Here is a 19,559-nt window from a genome sequence, read left to right on the forward strand (position 1 = left end):
TACATTCTTTATACTCATCTTCCACCTTTTCTCTGTCCTCTCTAGTTCTTGCAATCAAGACACCATTAGATAAAACCAAGTTTCTAAAATTACTATAATCTACTATGACCATTTTCTCCTCTTTCTTTCTCCATTCTTTCTTTCTTTCTATTTCTTTGATTTTCTTGCTTTCTTTCTATTACAACGATGTGGGTTGCTCCCACATATTTTTCTCTCTATAACCTCCCCATCATAGGATTATAGTGATGCATCCTTTCTTCTTGTCACCCTCTTTATTTGATCTCCCACTTTCATGAGAGATATCTAGCGCTTCTCCTTTTTTTGGATAACATTTTGCCCTCTCATCATGTCTTTCAACTTTACACCTTTCCCTATTCACCACACCTTTCTCACATAAACTTTGTTCACCCTTTCTTTGAGCCTCTTTGATATATTTTCTTTATCCACTCTTTATCACATCTAATATAGCCTCAATTTTATTTTATTTTTCAATAAGAAATTTTGTAAACCTCTTGTCTTGCCATTTTTTCAAAGGGTAAAATCCTCACAAGTATTCTAATGACTCAACTTGTCTTCTTCTTCAAAGACATATTTAGAGACTCATAAGTCCCTCTATAGTTATAAGTCCTCCTTGCAACAACCTCTCTCACTTTAGGGTATCAACCTTCTGCAGTTACAGGTGCACCTTGCAACAAAATTACCACATCACACTACCCTCTACCCACACAAAATTTGGAAGACGCACCTCTTGAAACCCCCTCTACCCACCCTCTCTTAGTAGAGGAAGTTGTACACCTTCTACCCAACCTTATCTATGTTGGAGGATAGTAGTTACAATTCCTTTCTCATGTCTGCAACAACAAAATAAAAAAAACTTTTTCGTGCCTATAACAAGTAAAATCTTACATAAATTTCCTTTTCAACTCTCAACAAAACCCCAACAAACAATCGTCTCTGATATCATTTGATGCAGATCAAAGACCAAGGCTCCAAGAAGGAGAGTTGATTTTTCCAGTCCCACAAATTAAACTCATGTAGCTCAAAATTATTTGATAGGTCACTTTTTAGAAATCTTTTTGAACCTACAAACATCTTCTTTTTGATCTAAGAAATTTTACAAGAGAATATCCGACCTTCATTTACATGAATATAGGTAGATCATCATTTTTCTACCAACAAAACAATTTTGAATCTCAAGCCAAAATTCTAGAAAAACTCATAAATCCTCACATTCTTTAGGCAACATTAACTCATTCAACTTTTTCAAAATATGCAAATGCTTAACAAAAACAAATCTTTAACCATACATTTGAACCGAGCATGTAAAAATCAACTTCAAACATCTGCAACCATACACTCTTTCATTTGGAATCCCTCATTTGGGCACCACGAAATTGTACATCAAGGATCTCACAAAGTCTTATTTTTTCAAACTCGTAGATAATTCAAATCGTGGGAATGAGATAAAATGAATAATACAACACAATTTTAAAGACAATTTTTTGAGTAATCGTTATTTGAATTTAAATTAAATCTCCTTTCGTGTTCAACAATCTATATGAATACAACAAACATACATGCACTGAAATCTGAAACAACTTCATAAATTAAACAACCCTTGCAAATATGATCTCAAAGCATAAAAAATAGCTACATACAATGTAAAATAACTCTCATTTTCAAACATTCAACACTCATGGACATTCTTGCTTCACCTTTCCTTCATTTCTTTGCATAAAATTCAATTTTTCTTCATTTCTCCAACATGGGAATGACTTTTCTTCATGTTGCAATACCTACAATATAAAATCATTTTTCCTAGCTTGCTTGGACTTGGGAATTCCTCGTTATCTCCCTCTTTCATTTTCATACAAGATATTTTGATATATCTTCTAAAAATTGTTGAGCTCTAACCAATCCAACAATCCCCACTTCTAGACACCCAATATTCTTTTCCAACTCATAAAGACAAGTGTCAAAATACACAAAGCAGTTACATAAGGCATTTAATAAGCCTTTTCTTGCTTAGCGTGGAGTTTGCTTGCCCATAAATAAACATCAAACTTTAGAACTTGCAATGGAACAACTTTTATTTCTTAAACCTTTGGCCTCCTATAAATTAATAATTAGAATTAAATCAAGCTTGCAAATCAACATCACGACAAAAATGAGACATTTAAATAAATGAAAGCAATTTTTTTTGGTTGTATAGGATTTGCTTGTGCACCCGAAAGCTCCTCCAACACATACTTGTGGGATTGACTTGCGCCATGGAAGCAATAATATTTAGTTAGAAAATGGAAGCCCAAGCATGAAGTGCAATGATAAGTATGATACATATCATATATGAGAAAATATACAAATAAAGATAAAACAGAGCCAAGTGTAAGAAAAATTACAAATAAAGATGGATAATAAAATAAAAGAATGCACCTTTTACACAAGATAGAACATTTATCAATATATAAACATATTAAACCATTCCATCGAAATAAATCTAAAACTAAGCAAAAATTAAGAATGCACCTTTTACACAAGATAGAACATTTATCAATATATAAACATATTAAACCATTCCATCGAAATAAATCTAAAACTAAGCAAAAATTAATATAAATATATGAATTTCACCATTACAATACCTAATATTTATATTTTTAAATTTATATAAATATTATATTAAAAAACAATCCAATTACCTTTACCTTTCATCATTTCAAAAATAAAGTAAATATTATTAATGGAGAGTGATGATATGTTAACAAAATAGAGAGTCCATCCATCCAAATATAACATACATATATATTAGGGACAAGAACATTCAAATTGAAACTTTTAAGCCAAACACTATATTACCTAGAGAACAACCCAATACAGGTGTCGAGAAACTTGAAAGTTGCAGTGTTTCGTTAAGGAGATGTAGGATCCGAGTTACTAAAGGCCTAAGCTTTTGCGGGTTACCTCTTATTGCATTAAATAATGAAGCACACGTAAGAAGATAACAATCATCCCATGTGATACAATTTATATTTTGTCAACTATTATGCTAAGGCTGCAAGTCAGCAAAAAGAGAAAAATCGAAATTCAGATGCAAAGCACTTGAGTTTTATAAGATCCCCAATTCCGCATTTATCTTCTTTGGAGGGAGTGGGACCAAATGCTTTAGCGACAACATATGATGATGGTACTTTCCAAGGGGAAGGAATACAAAGTCCCTAGATGTGATGGTGTCATTGTGGTGTAGTACTGGGTGTCGGCTATGGCTATGACCATTCCCCTCCGCTCTTCTCTATTTTTCAAATGTTTACTGACCCTCCCAGTTTCCAAGCACGATACACAAGGAGTTTTACACAGGCCAGAGGCTACATGCAGGTATTTGCTTACACCCACAAACTCAAATCCGCCTTTACTTCGATCTATCAGTAAGCTAGATCCGTTTTCTCATGTTTTGGAGCTTATTCCTTTCAAAAGTTGAACACCCATATGCATATTTTTGTTGTATGTGCACTAGTGAATTTTTTTCAGAGAAGTCTATACAGTCAACAGACATATAAGTGAGGTCTAGCTAGATTAATTTGATTCATTTCAAATCTGAGGTGAACACCCAAATGCGTTTTCTACTGTATAATTGGGGCGCTGTTTCAGAAAGCTCCCAACAGACATATAGTTGATCTTTGGGTAGGTTAGTTTGGTTCATTTATTTCTTAAACTGAACACCCATATGCGTTTCCTACTGGATGATTGGAATATTGTGTTAGATAACTCTCAGTAGACAGAGAGGGGAGCTCGGGGTAGATTAAATTGCTTCGTTTTTTTTCTAATGCTTCCTGTTCTCTCATCTGCACTTGCCTTTGTATAATTGGATTTTTTTTTGTGTATATACAAATATGGAAAAAATAAAGCATCAAGGAGAAATATGATATGGATTATAAAATAGAAATACAGAAATTGCTTATGAACAGAGTGGATACATGATAGGTTATATGTACATAGATATACACGGTAGGTCACGTCCCTGTTAATCCCTTCCTAGCAACCCTTGGTAACTAATGATGCTTAAAATGGTATGTAAGAAATTTTGCTTCAGAGAGCTCTACACAGGCACATAGGTGAACTCTTGGCGGACTGTGTTGATTGATTTTCAAGCAAACGAACAGTTTAAACCTTCCTAAACCGAAATGTAATTTCTCTAAGTGCCTTACGTTCGGGCTTCCTCAGACTCATTAGCAGTGTGTTGATTATGTATTGGCATATGATAATAGTAAAAATTTGGTAAAAGGGTTCCTATAAAGCCTCCCATGTGGAGCCTGTACTGAGGATCCTTCCAGGATAGGACTTTGTGCCGCTTTTTGGCCAATTATGTCTGCTTGACATTGTGGCGACTTTTGTTTTTAGCAAAATTCTCCAATTAGATCAGGTGCTTGAATGAGGATATAGAATTAGTTGTTTTTATTTGCAGTCCTACAACCTTAGTAAGCCTCATGGTGAAGGTGTGTATATTCCATACGGGAGGGCATGTGTTTAAATCCAAAACGAGGTCATACATCTCGTTGAACAAAATATAAGGTAAATGAAGAAATCAATTTGCTTGTGGACTTCACAAGGGGAATATCATATATTGAATTGATGTCTCGCCTGTTGGTGACCTAAAAGACCTACCTTTATCTATCTCAGGATTCTGTGAGTGTCTGAAAAGTCTAAGTAATTGGAATATTGCTACAATTCGGGTGGACTTGCATAATGTAGGCTCATCACTCTCAAAATATAGCGTGCCCTTTAGATTTTGCCAGCAATAGGTTCTGGCAGTTGAAACTCCTGTAGCTGTTTAGGACAAGTTATATGAAAGGAGCTGGTGCGTCTGATCTGAACCATATCCTTTGGAATTTGAGCACAGGATGACTGTATAGGATACATTCAATTGCTACTTTTGCTTGGTAATTGTTCTTGGATAATTATTAAAATAAGCATATTCATCTTTTTCTTTGAAAGAGCATTGGTCCAATTTTTTGCATTCCTCTTTGATTAGGAATAATTCATCAAATCCCATGACAACAAGACACATATAATTGACATGAAATACCATCAAATCAGGAAAAATGCGATCTTTCCAAAAAAATAATGCGCACAATATTAATTGTAGCAAATGATATGATTTTTGAAGTTCAAAATGAGAATTTAGTTTTTACTCTTCAGATTATAAACTATTCTCACCATTGATTTCTCTTTGTAAGACATATAATGAGAGCTATGACATCCTTTCTTTTTCTTTGAAAGAGCATTGGTCCAATTTTTTGCATTCCTCTTTGATTAGGAATAATTCATCAAATCCCATGACAACAAGACACATATAATTGACATGAAATACCATCAAATCAGGAAAAATGCAATCTTTCCAAAAAAATAATGCGCACAATATTAATTGTAGTGAATGATATGATTTTTGAAGTTCAAAATGAGAATTTAGCTTTTACTCTTCAGATTATAAACTACTCTCACCATTGATTTCTCTTTGTAAGACATATAATGAGAGCTATGACATCCTTAATTTATATTTTAATAAATTATTGATTCTGTGGAACTTGTTTGGCAGGGGTAAATGATGATAAATGAATCGTAAATGTAGGAACTATTAGAGTCTTGAAGATTCAGCACATTTGGGTGCAAGTTCCCATGGACTTGTAATATGGGGAGCAGGGCCAATAATTCAATGTAAGGTTAATACGTCTGTGTTTTGTAATTGGATTATCAGTTGAATTGTAATGGAGTCTGATATGGTTTTATTGTAGCATTTAAATGCAAACTGTAGATAAATTGGCAAATCTTGATAAGACTTTTTTCGCAGGATGGACTATGTTTAGCAACAGCTGGATTACATCTTGATAGGAGCATACATTTTCATTTAATCATGGAACATGTAGACTTATTGGCTTTGACAAGGGGTAACGACAATGGAGAAAGAGACTTATGAATAACCAACCTTATTAAAAGATGAAGATTTATTACATGTCACGTTGATGTTTACAGCTACTTAGAGTTAAACAGGTTTGACAATCTGATGGCAACGCCGGGGTCAATGGAAGGAAGTACTAAATGCTCAGAAGAATCAGATAGCTTTAAAATGTCCTTAAAGGTGGAGAATTCTCAATCAGCAGAAGCAGATAGCACAAGACAATCACTAGTGAAAACCACCTCTCAAATAGAAGATGTTACATCAAACAAACAATTGAATGGAGTGGATATTTTACTGTCTAATACGTCAAGCTTGGTAAAAGATTTACAGGCATTGAGTTCTAGTCATGAAATAGAACCAGCTTCTTCAAAGCATTCTTCAAGGGAAAAAGGTGTTTCTAAGTTATCAAGAGCAGCAGCATCAGGAAAATCACCCATGAAAAAACCTTTAAGGGTTGGGATTCAGCGGGCATCTGAAGCAGGCATATCAGAAACAATGACCTTGAAGCAAGCATTAAGAGGAATGAGCATTTCTCAGGCATCAGAACTAGCTTCTTTGAAACGACTCTCAAAACCACCAGTCACATCTCAGTTAGCAGAAGCTGGTGCAATAAAACAAAGATACAGAGCTGTTGTATTTTCCCGTGGATTGGAACCAAGTACTTCTAAACACATAACATGGACACAGGGCACTTCCCGTGAGTTAGAAGGTGGCATTTTGAAACCATCACTAAGGGAAACTGATGCTTCTCAGACTTCAGAACCATGTTCGTTAAAGCTTTCATCTCTAATTGACACACCCCTTTCTTCTGCAGCAAGTTCCTCAGAAGCTGGAAGTAGCCGAAATAATGAAAGGGCAAACAGACAAGGTAATGAAGATACATCAGGGACCTCGTTGCCTGTTAGTAGTGGTCTTGATGCTCAAAGCAGTATCAACAACACAGATATCGTCAGGGTGACAATCACTAACAAAACAAGTAACAATGGAGAAATTAGTGTTGATAACGGCAGTGAGAGTAAATCTCATATGGGAAAGACTATACAAGGATCAAAATGTAGTGACAGGACAGATTATGTTGAAATTGCAAACAGTAGTGCCAGCAGAGGTAGCAGTAGCAGTGGCGTGAGTGATGAGAGCAGTTGCAGTAGTCTAAGCAGCAGTGGCAACAGGCCTCATATGTCAAATGATTCAAGATGGGAAGCCATCCGTGCTGTTAAGATGCGGGATGGAAATTTAGGGTTGAAACATTTCAGGTTGTTGAAGAAATTGGGGGAAGGTGACATAGGCAGTGTGTATCTCTCAGAATTAAATGGTACAAGGTGTTATTTTGCGATGAAATTTATGAATTATGGATCTTTGGCTAGTCGAAAAAAGATGTTGAGGGCTCAGACAGAAAGAGAAATCCTTCAGATGCTGGATCATCCTTTTCTTCCAACATTATATGTTCACTTTCAAACTGAAAAGTTTTCATGTTTAGTTATGGAATATTGCCCAGGAGGAGACCTTCATATACTACGACAACGACAACCAGGCAGGAACTTCTCTGAACAAGCAGCTCGGTATGACATTCAACTCTTCTGTATTTTGGAGCACTTCTTGTTTCAAGATTTTCAACTATCAGTTTTTACTTTTTAGGGGATTATTAGTGTAAACTTCAATCTGTGAATGCTATAGCTTAAAAAGTCATAGTAATATTGTACAAGAGTGTTTTCCTCTCCTTTAAAGAGTTTAAAAAAGTAGTGCTTCAAAAGTAAGCTCGATTTTAGTTGGACTAGGTGAAGGTGTAATTGCTTCTAATGGTTAATCCATAAATTTTTAAAAGAAAGAGTATTTGAAGTGTTGGATGCCTAATGTCTATTAATGACAATCTTTTAGGTTGTGGACTATAGTACAACAGAAAAAATGGTACTTATTATATTGAACCATGACTCATGATATATTTAAAAAGGCCTTATTAAGATGAATTTGAGTTCAGAGCAGGATTTGAAAACTCAGAAAACACAAGACATCTTACAATCACAAGTCATATGAGATGAGGATGAATGATATCTTCACCAAGTAGGATCAATCCGGTAGCTAAAGTCAAGCAATTTATGTTTGGTCTGCTGTTTCCATATGTTTTAACAATTTCATATCATTAACATCACCCATTCTCTAAAGTTTTGTGACCCACTAAATATACCAGTTGGTGTTCCAATCCTTGTTGCAATTTAATGCCTTAAAATACTTGTGTTACATACTTTCGATCAACATTCCATCATGTCTCAATTGTTTGTTGAAACTTGGGTGTTTTGGATGTTGAAAACGCAAGCTACTGGGCATTAAAACTAGCTTCTGCATTATTTTTAGAGGAAAGTTTATTCCTATTAGAGAGTGGGTGAAGTGTTGGCCAGCTTCCTGAGCAACATAGTAACTGCTACTTTCAGAATGAAGATGAATAGCAGGCACCTGTGGCTCTGGAGCTCCATCCCCATTCATCCTCCACCCAACAGGTTCTTCTGATCAATAGTGAGACTGAGTATAGTGGCCTCTCAAAGTGGAGGAGCTCTGGAAATGAAAGAAATTGTAACAGAAGCTCCAAGCTCCTCCTTCACCTGTCAGTCATGGCTAAGAAGTATTCTTCTACGCCTTTCCATACATCATTTGCAGTTAAGTGCATATATTTGCATGCTCAAATGAGCATTAATCTTGTTCCTCTTTTGCTGAACACTGGGTTGAGTCAGACGTCTGGTGTGGAATCTCATTCTTCAACAACTCTTGCCTGGCCACGCATACTGTCAAATTTTACATAAATATTTTCAAGATTGGGAGAGTCTGTGTTAGAAAATAGTACATTTGATATCTCATTCTTGGCATCAATCAGGTAATCATCACTCGATACCCTCTGCTCTACACTCTTCCCCATTTTATCCTTTCTCCACCTGAACCACCCATCATATACAAAGCACAGGGTATACAATTTCTTGCACCTAAATCATTTTTTCCCACAAAGTGAAATAGATGTGTCTCATACCTACAGGTTTGAGGAATTTCTTTCTCACAAAAGACCTGTAAAAATCTCTGGTGGTTGGAGATGAACATCTGTAGCCTTTTTCATAACTTCCTCACTTAATCAATCTTTTCAATGTCCTTCAATGCTTAAATGCAACATGGGGTCCAGTAAAATGCTTGTACCAGATTTAGAATATCAACTCAACTAATTTGCAAACATGGGTTGTGTGTCACACAACTTGTATTGCATTGGGGAAACATCCTCCCTCTAACATCTCTCAAAAACCAAAATTTTAAAGCTGCATCCTTGTGCGGTTTAGAGCTCTCAGCAACTCCAAAGGAAACATAAATCTGCTGCAGATATATTATTATTGATGAATATCCATTGGTACATTCATTCCAAGTCCCCATCCTTACCCACATCCCCAACTTATCCATTCCAAAATGTTGGATTTCAATTTCTAAGTAAAGTTTCTGTTGAGGTCTTTCCTGAGGGTCCTGCAATTGTTGCCTTGTTAAACATCTCTCTCTAATAAGGAGAAGTGGCACCATGGAATGGAAGTCCATTGGAAATGAAAATAATGCCCATTGCATTATCTGCAGCTTGACATGACATGTATGCAAATGGATTCTCTAATAGTCTCTGGAGCCCTCCTTTTATGTTTGGAAGATCCCATTTCCCTCTCCACATTAGCCCTTTGACTTTTCCAATTAAATGAATAGTGGTTAGTAACTTAGTATGTTTCACAGGAATCTTTCTCTCTCTGTCTAGAACTGTGTCCACTTGCAGCCTTCTCTTCAAGGGCCATCTTTTTGCAGTTTCTCACCTTACCCCATTTTTGTGCATGAGAAAATCTCTTACCCTGTTTTAATTTCTTTGAAAGCTTGTATTGTATACATGGGATAAAAATGATGTGAACATCCATTGTTTTCAGGTTTATTTTTGTTTCTGCACCAAGCAGGGGTCTACTGATTTGATAGGTCTCTGTACATAAACCATCGTAATTTGTGAGGTGTATGAATATGTATATGAAGTTTTCTTGTAGATTTGTTGTGTTTCTAATTTACCTTTCTTTGAAATTAGAAGGGGAAGTGCCCTTTTGAAAGGCTGAAGGAAATAATAAGTTTCCCGATGCTGAAATTATGGTAGTTATAATCGGTGGGGATTTTGGTATGCAATACAAACAAACTTAAATGAAAGCCTGCCTTATTGTTAGGGTAGGGCACAAGGTGATTTGGTACTTTGCACTAGACAAAAGGTCTTATATCTTATATCTAATGCAGAAAAAGACCTATAACAGTCAATTGAACACTCACGCTTTTCAGCTAAACTTAGAGACTGAAAATTGCGAGTATAATATGATTGGATTGAATGGAACAGATACACAAATTACCATGAGTTAAATATGAAGATTGCATAAACAGCTGCAGTACTTCCTTCGATAAAAATTGCATGACAAAGCTTGCAATAGTTATCAAATTATATTGAATTCACAAAACAAGTAAAGATGGAAACCAGGAGAACTCTTTGGATAGAAATTGCAGCAGCAAATACACATAGAATTACTATTCACTCCTTTTTTCTCTATCAATCTAAATGCAAATGACACTTATTTATAAGAGTTTACAAAGTTTTGCCTGAAAAATAATTAGAAAATCTGACTAATTCTTTTGCTGTAAATACTTTGGATACACATAAAGCAAATTTATTAAACAAGTTTATCCACAAATTCCAAACCCTAAATCAAGGGATCTTCAAATAAATTTTTGTAAAGATGACTATCAACTAAAAATGGACCTTATAGAAGATCATTTAAAAATAGCTGATCTATAAATACTAGTAGCTGTTCAAAAAATAGATTTCTCATAATATGATTATTTCTCAAAAATGGTGATGGCTAAAAATAGCATAGACTATAAATAGCTCTAGCTTAAAAATAGCCAATTTTATGGCTGGCTCTCGAAGATGATTCTGACAAAGTTTCTCTGCTCTAGGTAGATCCTTTGAAGAATTCTTAAATCCTGAAGACTAATCTAGTGCCTTGAATATGCAAAACCTTACAATGCATGAAAATATCGGCAATTGTATATATGAAAGATCAAATCGTCCCTTAAATTATCAAAACAATAACATCCAGTAACTTTATCAATAAATCCCTTCTGCCTTATGCACGTTAACTGCTGTTTACAAGACTGAAAGACCATACCAATAGTACTTATGGTAAAAAATATGTGAGTGACCCTTCACTGTTCTGTTACAAAACTGTACCTTATACTGAAAATTTGCTCACTGTGGCTGCCCCAAATTTCTTGATATATATCTGAAATTAGAGACATCATGAAAGCATTCAAACTGCTGTTATATATACTTAAAAATCTGCTGTTATCAAAGACTTAAAATCCTTGATGACCCTGCTGTTCAATGGAGGCCGCTGAAAGAATGAAGGTCTTGAATGGAAAACCCCAATACCAATTGAACAATTGGCAAACCCCTTTGAAACAATGGAAGAGTGGAGAATGATGATCTATTTATGAACAAAAACAAGCTATTTCTGTCTTGCTTTTTCCTTGAATTGTCTATGTATAGAGCTTCTGTTTTTAAGCTTTTGACTTTTTGATCAAAATTGTGTTTACTCTTGACAAATTGCACTACCATGTACATATATGTATAAACTCAAAATCTTGAAAAACCTACCTTTATACTGGCATGCGTTGGTCTACAAGTGAACATTTTTGTTCTAGAAAAATGATGTCCTTCAATGTGATGCTTCTCAATAATGTTTTGCATTTTTGAATTTCTTAAACACTGTCACCTCTCAGTATGGCATGTGCCTATTTATATGATTGCATATTTTGTTTTTTGAAAACCTGTATAACCATCAGAATGGCATGCTGGTTCATTTTCATGCAATTAATTTTTTGATAGTTTACAAATATAACTCAAATGACTTAGAAATTACTAGTACAAGCCAAATAGTGGAAGACGAAGAGTCACCACCTAGAGTTCCACCTTAGATGTCACTTTAGGGATTTGGACTCGGAAACCACTTGATCTTAACCCCTTGGACTTCTATTTTGTTCTTTTTTTTAAAGAAACTTGTTGCTATCTACTTTTAGTAAGGCACTCATTGATCCATAGCGTTGCTTTTTTTTACGTAGTGAAAATTCCGTCAACCTTCCACATTACATGTGAGGCACAAAAGGGCCTGCAATTTTTTACTCAACAAATTTATTTTCGCCTTGTCTCAGGCATACCTATATATGGGCCTGCAATTTTTCACTCAATAAATTTATTTTTGCCTTCTATCAGGCATGAACCCTTTCACTGGGCAACAAATTCCATGCCTCAGTGAACTTTTGTCCATACTCCATCATCCAAGCTGTAATCTTCACCTTGCTGGATGTATTGGAAGGCTTATTTTGTTGCTGGATGTATTGGAAAGCTTATTTTGTTGGCCTTGCAAAGAGATTGACTAGAGATGGCAAAAACAACATTGATGATTTTGACAAGGTTTGAAGTGCTCACAAAGCCAGGAATTTAAGAATTTGACTCAAAGGATGACTCAATATGAAGAAATTTTGTGTGCATACAACATAGGTAAAGCTCACCACCCTATTCCCCATTTCTCCCATTTGCTTGCTGCCTGCTGATTCAGTTTCATATTAATAGCTTTCACTGTGCTGTGTATCTTGTTTTGAAGATTTTCTTTACCAATATTTGATTAAAACTTTAAAGAACACATAAGCTTGAAGAGGATGAAAAGAAATAGATAATTCCCAATATGCTCCTGAAAATTTTAACCCCTTAAAATCCTGCTTCATTGGTGAAAATTTCTCAATCAGTAGTGAAGAAAACACCTGCCCCCTTCTGTGCTTCTCTTGCTAATATACCCACTCATTGCTCAAAATGGGAACATCAGGGTTCAAGAGCTAGTTTATGGTAGTGTTGATGTGTGTTTTAGGCACATAACATTACAGAATAAATTACCAAGATAATTTACCCTCTGTTGAACAAAATCACCTCAGATGCTAAGAATGAGATCAACTAAAATGATTCCAAGGTTTCTACATGTCAGGTCTTGACGAGTGGTTAAGTTCAGTGGTTGATGTGAATTGCTGTGTTTCACTTGGGGACTTACGCAAATGTTTGGATTATCATGAATGATGCGGAATAGGTGTGCTGACAACTTAAGATTTATCAATATGGCTCTGGATTTTACTTCTTACTAAAAAAGGGGGAAAAAGAATAGGGTTTAGGAAATCTATTCTAAGCCTAGGAATGTAGGAAATGATGAATGGATCTAGTGGAATCAAACCAGGCAAGGTCTCACAATCAGGTATTGACACAAGCTTAGTGCAATCGTCTAAGGTATACTTAAAGATTTTCAGGCTATCACCATCAAACGTAGACACCATCCAAGTTGATGCTTGTCAACGGACGCGTAATAGTTGAAGTTAAGCTTACTTAAATTCCAGTTGACCACACAAGGCACACTTACCAGCGGCAAGAGGCTAGTGGTATGGATTAAGGATTCCACACAAATGAATTCAACAAATCTTCCACTCAATCTAACATACATGAAAATAAATTCTAATCTAACTTGGAGGAATTGAGAACCATGAATGCAAATACAACACTTGAAGAGCAAAATCACCAACAATTGAACAATGATTAGGATTCAAATAGCTGTAGCATATACCAATAATTCTACAAAAACTCTCTCTTACAAATGAGAGACAAGGAGGCATATATAGAGTCTCTTACAAAATGGATGGCCCAGATTGATCTAAGATCAATGGCCGACATCATGCCAACAAAACCCTAGAATTGCCCTTAGGGTTACATAAAAAATGGCGCCACCAACATATGGCCCAATGAAAAGATACCTAGTCATCAAATAGGGAATCTTCTAGAAGATTCCTCCCAGCATCTCTCTCTCTCCTAGCATACTCCAAGAATCTAGCCAATACTGAATCTAACTCCTCCATGGAAATGCTAGGCAAGGTATCCTGCTGTAAATCAATCATGTCTAGTGAATTCGAGCAAGCATTCAAAGTGTTCTCCCATTCTGGCATGAACTTCTGCGAACTATGAACATGAATCAACAAAGAGACCAAGTCATCTATCTGACTCTAATTCAAAGAGTCCAACTAGCAAAAATACATAAATTTCATCGTCTCTTAATTCGGCTATAAGTGTAAACCACTAGCATCACTAACATCAACACCCAATAATTCCTCAATCGAGGCAAGGATCTTCATCTGAATGTCCTGAATTAATCCTTCCATCTCCATACAACTCGATTGGGCGTTCTCATAAGTTGATTTCTTCATGGCTAGTGAACAATACCAGCCATGGAAATCGTATCTGTCTCCACTGTGCACAATGTTCTTGTTGACCAAGGTGGAATTAGGAATATTCTTCAATGGCTGGAGGCGTGGAATAGTCTTGTCTTGAATAGGCCGGAATTCTTCCCAAACTCCCTCCAAATACTGGATTTTGAATACAAGCCCTGTTGTCCTATCATATGCATGAACAAACTGAGTAAGGAAATCGTCTGCCTGCTTTCTTGTGCTCTTAATCCACTTTTCCACCTCTGAGTGTGTACCTCTCGCTACCTCACAGTGTGAATGTATTCCATGGTCAACTGCAATAGGGGAAATAAGGGTGGGATTTTCACGCCTTGTCCCTGCAATATACTCTCTGAGTCTAATATTTTCTTCTCTGTACCTTTCTTTCTCCGCAATTGCTCTGCCTAACCTTGCATCGATTGCCTGGAGGTTTTCACCAATCTCTTGGAATTCCTGTTTTTTGGATGTACGACTAAGGGCAACTGAAGTGATCTAGAAATCCATAGGAGTAGCAATGTCCGTTGTCACGCTTGCAATAGGAACAACAATCTGCGCAATCCGCATTCTTGTCTCATCTCTAGCTATGTGCAACAAAATCTTTGCTCTCTTGGGCTCCTTCCCCTTAGCACTCCTAGCTAGGTAGTCATCAATATCATCAATAGGCTGCACCTCTATCATTTCTTTACTTTTTTTCATACTTCTCATCAGCCATTCAGGAATAGCGGCCATTTCCATACCATCATCGAGACATATTTCTTGATCAAGTCCTTTCAATGCTAAAATAACATCATCATTATCATCAGAATTATTCCTGGTCCAATCATATACTTCATTTCCCAAACTAACTTCCAAAAGGACGGTAGGGGAGTCTGGCTGATCATTGTTCTCATCAGGAGGTGCAGATGTCGTTGTGGCATGGAACTCTTGAATATTCTCTGGTAGTATCACTGTGTTGGAACATTGCCGAGTCTCCTTGTTCTGTTTTGTTACTTCAATCACATCGATTGATGAGACACTGGGAGGGGGTGAAGGAATGATAGGCGGAATGATAGTCTTCTGTTTCTTCTTCACCTCCTCAATCTTCTTCCTTCTAGCCTTGACTTCTAGCGTGTTCTTCCTTCTCTTGGGAGCTTGACTTTCTTTGTCTGCATGAATCTTGACATCACTGACAGTCCTTTGATCATCCTCAGAAGTAGACTCTTCCGGCTTCATTCTTTCATAAGTGAAGGGAACACCCATGTCAACTAATTTATTCATCTGTATATCCACCCATAGGCGGGAGAAATTCAAGACCTCTCTCATCAATGTATTCAGGTCAATCTCTTCTGACTTTGACCAATTAGGCAATAGGATTGCCATCTTCATTTCACTCTCATACTGTGGATGTGTATGATCTCTATCATCTAATACCTGATCAGGAATGAGGAAAAGTCCACACTTCCTCATGAAATCCACTGACATTCTGGACTACATTCTTCTCTTCACTGCTTGCTCGTCCATCAGGTTAGCCCAATAATCTTCTATGTCAATCTTATGAGTGAACTTCTCTCCTCTGATCCTTCCGACCTTCTTGTCTAGATCAAATCTTTCTCTTTTCTTGTATGTAGCAAATCGATAGAATGCAAGCTCCTCACTCGCAATGCTGGTGGCTATGGCGGATTGGCAAACCTCTGACGTCTTCCCAACTGAAATAGGGAATGTCATGCCTGTCCTGTGCTTCTCTCTCTGGATAACATCGAACTCTAGAAGCTGTCTCACCACTTTTAACAATATCATTCTGTCTGTTGGATACTTAGGAAGGTTCAAATTGAAACCCATGAATCCTGAGGTATGTGAAAGTGGGAAACTGTATATAGCATGATCCATATTTTTCTATTAACTCTGTTGCCTCCTTGGACAATCTTCTGTGGATTCCGCCTTGCAGCATCCGCGTGATGTACATAGTGAATGCATCATTCACTCTCTTATAGTCTTCAATTCTATGCATGCTCAACTCGAGGTAGCATTCATAACTTTTGAATTGTCCTTGCCCATTCTTGACTTCACCTTTGCATATTAATCCTCTGTATGAAACAAACCGTGCAAGCAAGTACATCAGGTAAGAAGTCATAGCGAATGACTTGGACCGCTCTACATTCCTCAGCTGAAAATCCAGATTGTCACTTATAATCTTGGACCAATTCACTAGTGTTCCTCTAAGACAATCTAGGATGAAGTAGAACATCCATCCATCAAATATTGCTCCCTGCGGCATCCCTATCACTCTGTTGAGTAGGAATATCAAATCACTATATTCCTCCTTAAAATCTATGCACATGAGTGTCTTGGGAGCCTTGGAATGATGAGACCTAGGCTCAATCATCCACTCTTTGTTAATTAAATTCTTGCATACACCCATCTTCTTCGTGTATCTTTCTGCATAATCCTCCTTGGTCACATCCTTCATGTCTGTCCCGCGTGGAATTCCGAACACCTCCGCAATAGCATCCTCAGCAAGGTAGGCGATGACAACGCCCTTAGGACTCTTGATCATTCTTGTGAGCGGATGGTAACATCGTGCACATTCCAGGATAAGCTCACTGCACTGTATGGACTGTGGAAATCCAACGACATGGAAAATGCCACTCTTCATAATATTCGCATATGCTGGGGAAGGAACCTGATCTTTGACTCCGAACATCCGACGCTGCATCTGGTTGAAGTCCAGGAAATGCATGTTTGTATCAGCGATCTCCTTCCATTTGGATGTAATTTTAAGCTCTGGATAAAATCCAGTCTCCAACATCTTCAATAGTTATTTCCTTTCCTTATATCCCGACTTTGACATCGCACCTGTACGAAGCTCGAAGTTAGACTTAGGAAAATAATATTCGTAATAAAATTTCTGACTTTCTAAAGATTTTAGCTTATTAGAGCATGGAGTCAAGAAAATAATCCATAAACTTGGTAAATTTTAGCAATTAAGTTCAAAGTGTGATGACACTAAGGCATGTAAGCCTTCCATAAAATTCATTTAATACCTCCTTATGCTTAGAAAATATGCAAGCTAAAATGCGAAGGAGTATACCGGATAAATGATGACTAAGGAAAGGTGTGAAAGGTTTGTATTTTCACACAATGAATGTCTGAAGACACATTCCGCAGTCAACAATGGAGGTCAACAATTCTGAAGGCAACTTGAAAATCAGACTTTTAAAACATGTTGTAATTTTCAAGATGTGCATAATCTTGATAAAAATTAGTTCTAATGATCAAAACAATCATATTAAGGAATGTAAGTATGGTTGGTAAAAAATTAATTTCTGAGGACAAGTCTGAAAATTGAATACTTCAGACTTACCAGCACTTTGCAAATTAGTCAAAAATCCCTGAAAATGATGAAAAATGGCCAAGGAATCATTTCTAAGCAAAATTGTCAAAATGTTTAGGTCGCTGGAAATGAAAATTTCTGAAGACAACCGCTTAACAATGGAGTTTTTCAGACCTGCAACAACGATAAAATGGTTTAAAAAATGCATAGAAAACTCCATAAAACACCTCCAAATGCAAAATGCCCAAGTTAGAATTGGCTGGGCAATAAAAACTTAGGTCAAAATCTGAAGCAAACCTCAGATTTGAAGCGAATCAGCAGGCTGGAAATGATGGCAGCCACCAAGCATGAATGAAAATCACTAAAATGTGGCATCAAATCACTCTTAAAGCAAAATCGAAATTTCACCAGCTATGGTGCCAAACTGAAAATCTGCAAATGTTGTCAATGGCAGCTTGGATCTGCAGTGGCAAGGATGGCAGCAATTTGGAAAATCGCCCAAGTTGGGATTGGATACCCCAAACACAAAAAAATTGCCTGCCTTAGCAAAAATCGAATTTTTCCAGCTATGGTGCCAATGTGAAATTCTGAAAAATGTTATTAATGGCAGCCTTGATCTGCAGCAATGGAGGTCTAGACAACAAGCAAATGATGGAGGAAAATATTGCTCAAGTCTCCAAACATAAAATCACCAACTTTCACTAAAAAATGCCAAATTTGGAAAAATCACCAAACTTAGCAAAAATCGAAATTCTGAAACTGGTTTTTAATGGCAGCCAAGAGGAATAGATCAGCAAGCTGGAAAAAATGGAGAAAAATAAATCCTCAATCCCACACTTCACCAAAAACGCCTTGCCAAAATTCACCCAACTTGGAGAAAAATCGCTTTCATGGAGACACCTGACAGATTTAATAAAATAATGCTAAGTCTCCTCTCTTATACTTGCTTTCACCTCTCACTTTCACCACACAAGCAATGTGGGATAAAACACTTGTATAAATACTTGCTTGGTGAAAACCTAACTTGCTTCTAGAAGGTTCAAATATTAAATGATTATTGCAAGTTATTAAATTTTGTTATTAAATTTCAAATAATCATTAATAATCATTTAAAAGCAATAAAAAATGGGGCTTATTTATTAAAATATTGCAAATTAAATCCAAAATAAGCTTCCAGGGGAAAATCGACTTGGGTTGGGATTGAAAAAATCCCTTTAAAAATCATTAAAATGTCAAAATTTGCCCCATAAGGGAAATTCAACCCTAGCTTGGACAAAAATCCAAGCATAAATTCATCAAAATTGCACACAAAACCCTCTCTAGGGGAAAATCGATATGAGCTTGGACAAAAATCCAGACAAAAATCTAGACAAAAATCCACTCTATTTGCAAAAAATCACCCCCAAGGGGAAATTCGATATTAGTCTGGACAAAAATCCACACTCAAAACTCACTTAACTTGGAAAAAACCTTCTTGGTGGAATTTCGACCTTAGTCCGGATGAAAATACGGATTCAAAACTCTTTACAAATGCTCTCAGGGGGAAATCGATCCCTGTCTGGATGGAAATCTGGACAAAAATCCTCACTTAATGTTCTTAGGGGAAAATTGACATCTGTCTGGATGAAAATCCGGACAAAAATCCGCACTTAGTTGTCACAAAAATCTTGGTGGAAAATCGACCCAGGTATGGAATCCTCCTCAATGTTGTTCGCATTCCAGTTCGCACTCCTGGGGGAAAATTGATGACAGTCTGGATAAATCCTGACACTTAGCCAAATTTTAGCACTTCCAGGGGAAAATCGATCCAGGTATGGATAAATAGTGAGGGGAAAATAGTAGCCAGTATGGATTTCAGGGGAAACCCATGTGTAGCGTGGATTTTGAGTGGGGGAATGGGTTGGGTAGTCTGGAATGTGAGGGGAAAAGCACCTCTAGCATGGATTTTGACCCTTT

At 36.6% G+C, this 19,559-nt stretch overlaps 1 protein-coding gene across 2 annotated transcripts in view; it reads left to right on the forward strand.

The window, feature by feature from the left end:
* Positions 1–3,052: 3,052 nt before the first annotated feature.
* LOC131037170 (serine/threonine-protein kinase D6PK) overlaps positions 3,053–19,559 on the forward strand; it is a 54,835-nt gene continuing 38,328 nt past the window's right edge. Inside the window, exons 1-3 of one of the 2 annotated variants that reach the window (XM_057969241.2) lie at positions 3,053–3,372; positions 5,591–5,709; positions 5,843–7,509. In XM_057969241.2, coding sequence (XP_057825224.1) covers positions 6,056–7,509 — 1,454 coding nt within the window. In that variant the 5' untranslated portion in view covers positions 3,053–3,372; positions 5,591–5,709; positions 5,843–6,055. Of the gene's footprint in view, positions 3,373–3,655; positions 3,679–5,590; positions 5,710–5,842; positions 7,510–19,559 lie in introns of those variants that run through there. The other variant, XM_059210937.1, reaches the window with a different exon arrangement.

Source organism: Cryptomeria japonica, chromosome 9 (genome assembly GCF_030272615.1).
Source record: "Cryptomeria japonica chromosome 9, Sugi_1.0, whole genome shotgun sequence".
In the NCBI taxonomy this organism is placed as follows: Eukaryota; Viridiplantae; Streptophyta; class Pinopsida; order Cupressales; family Cupressaceae; genus Cryptomeria; species Cryptomeria japonica.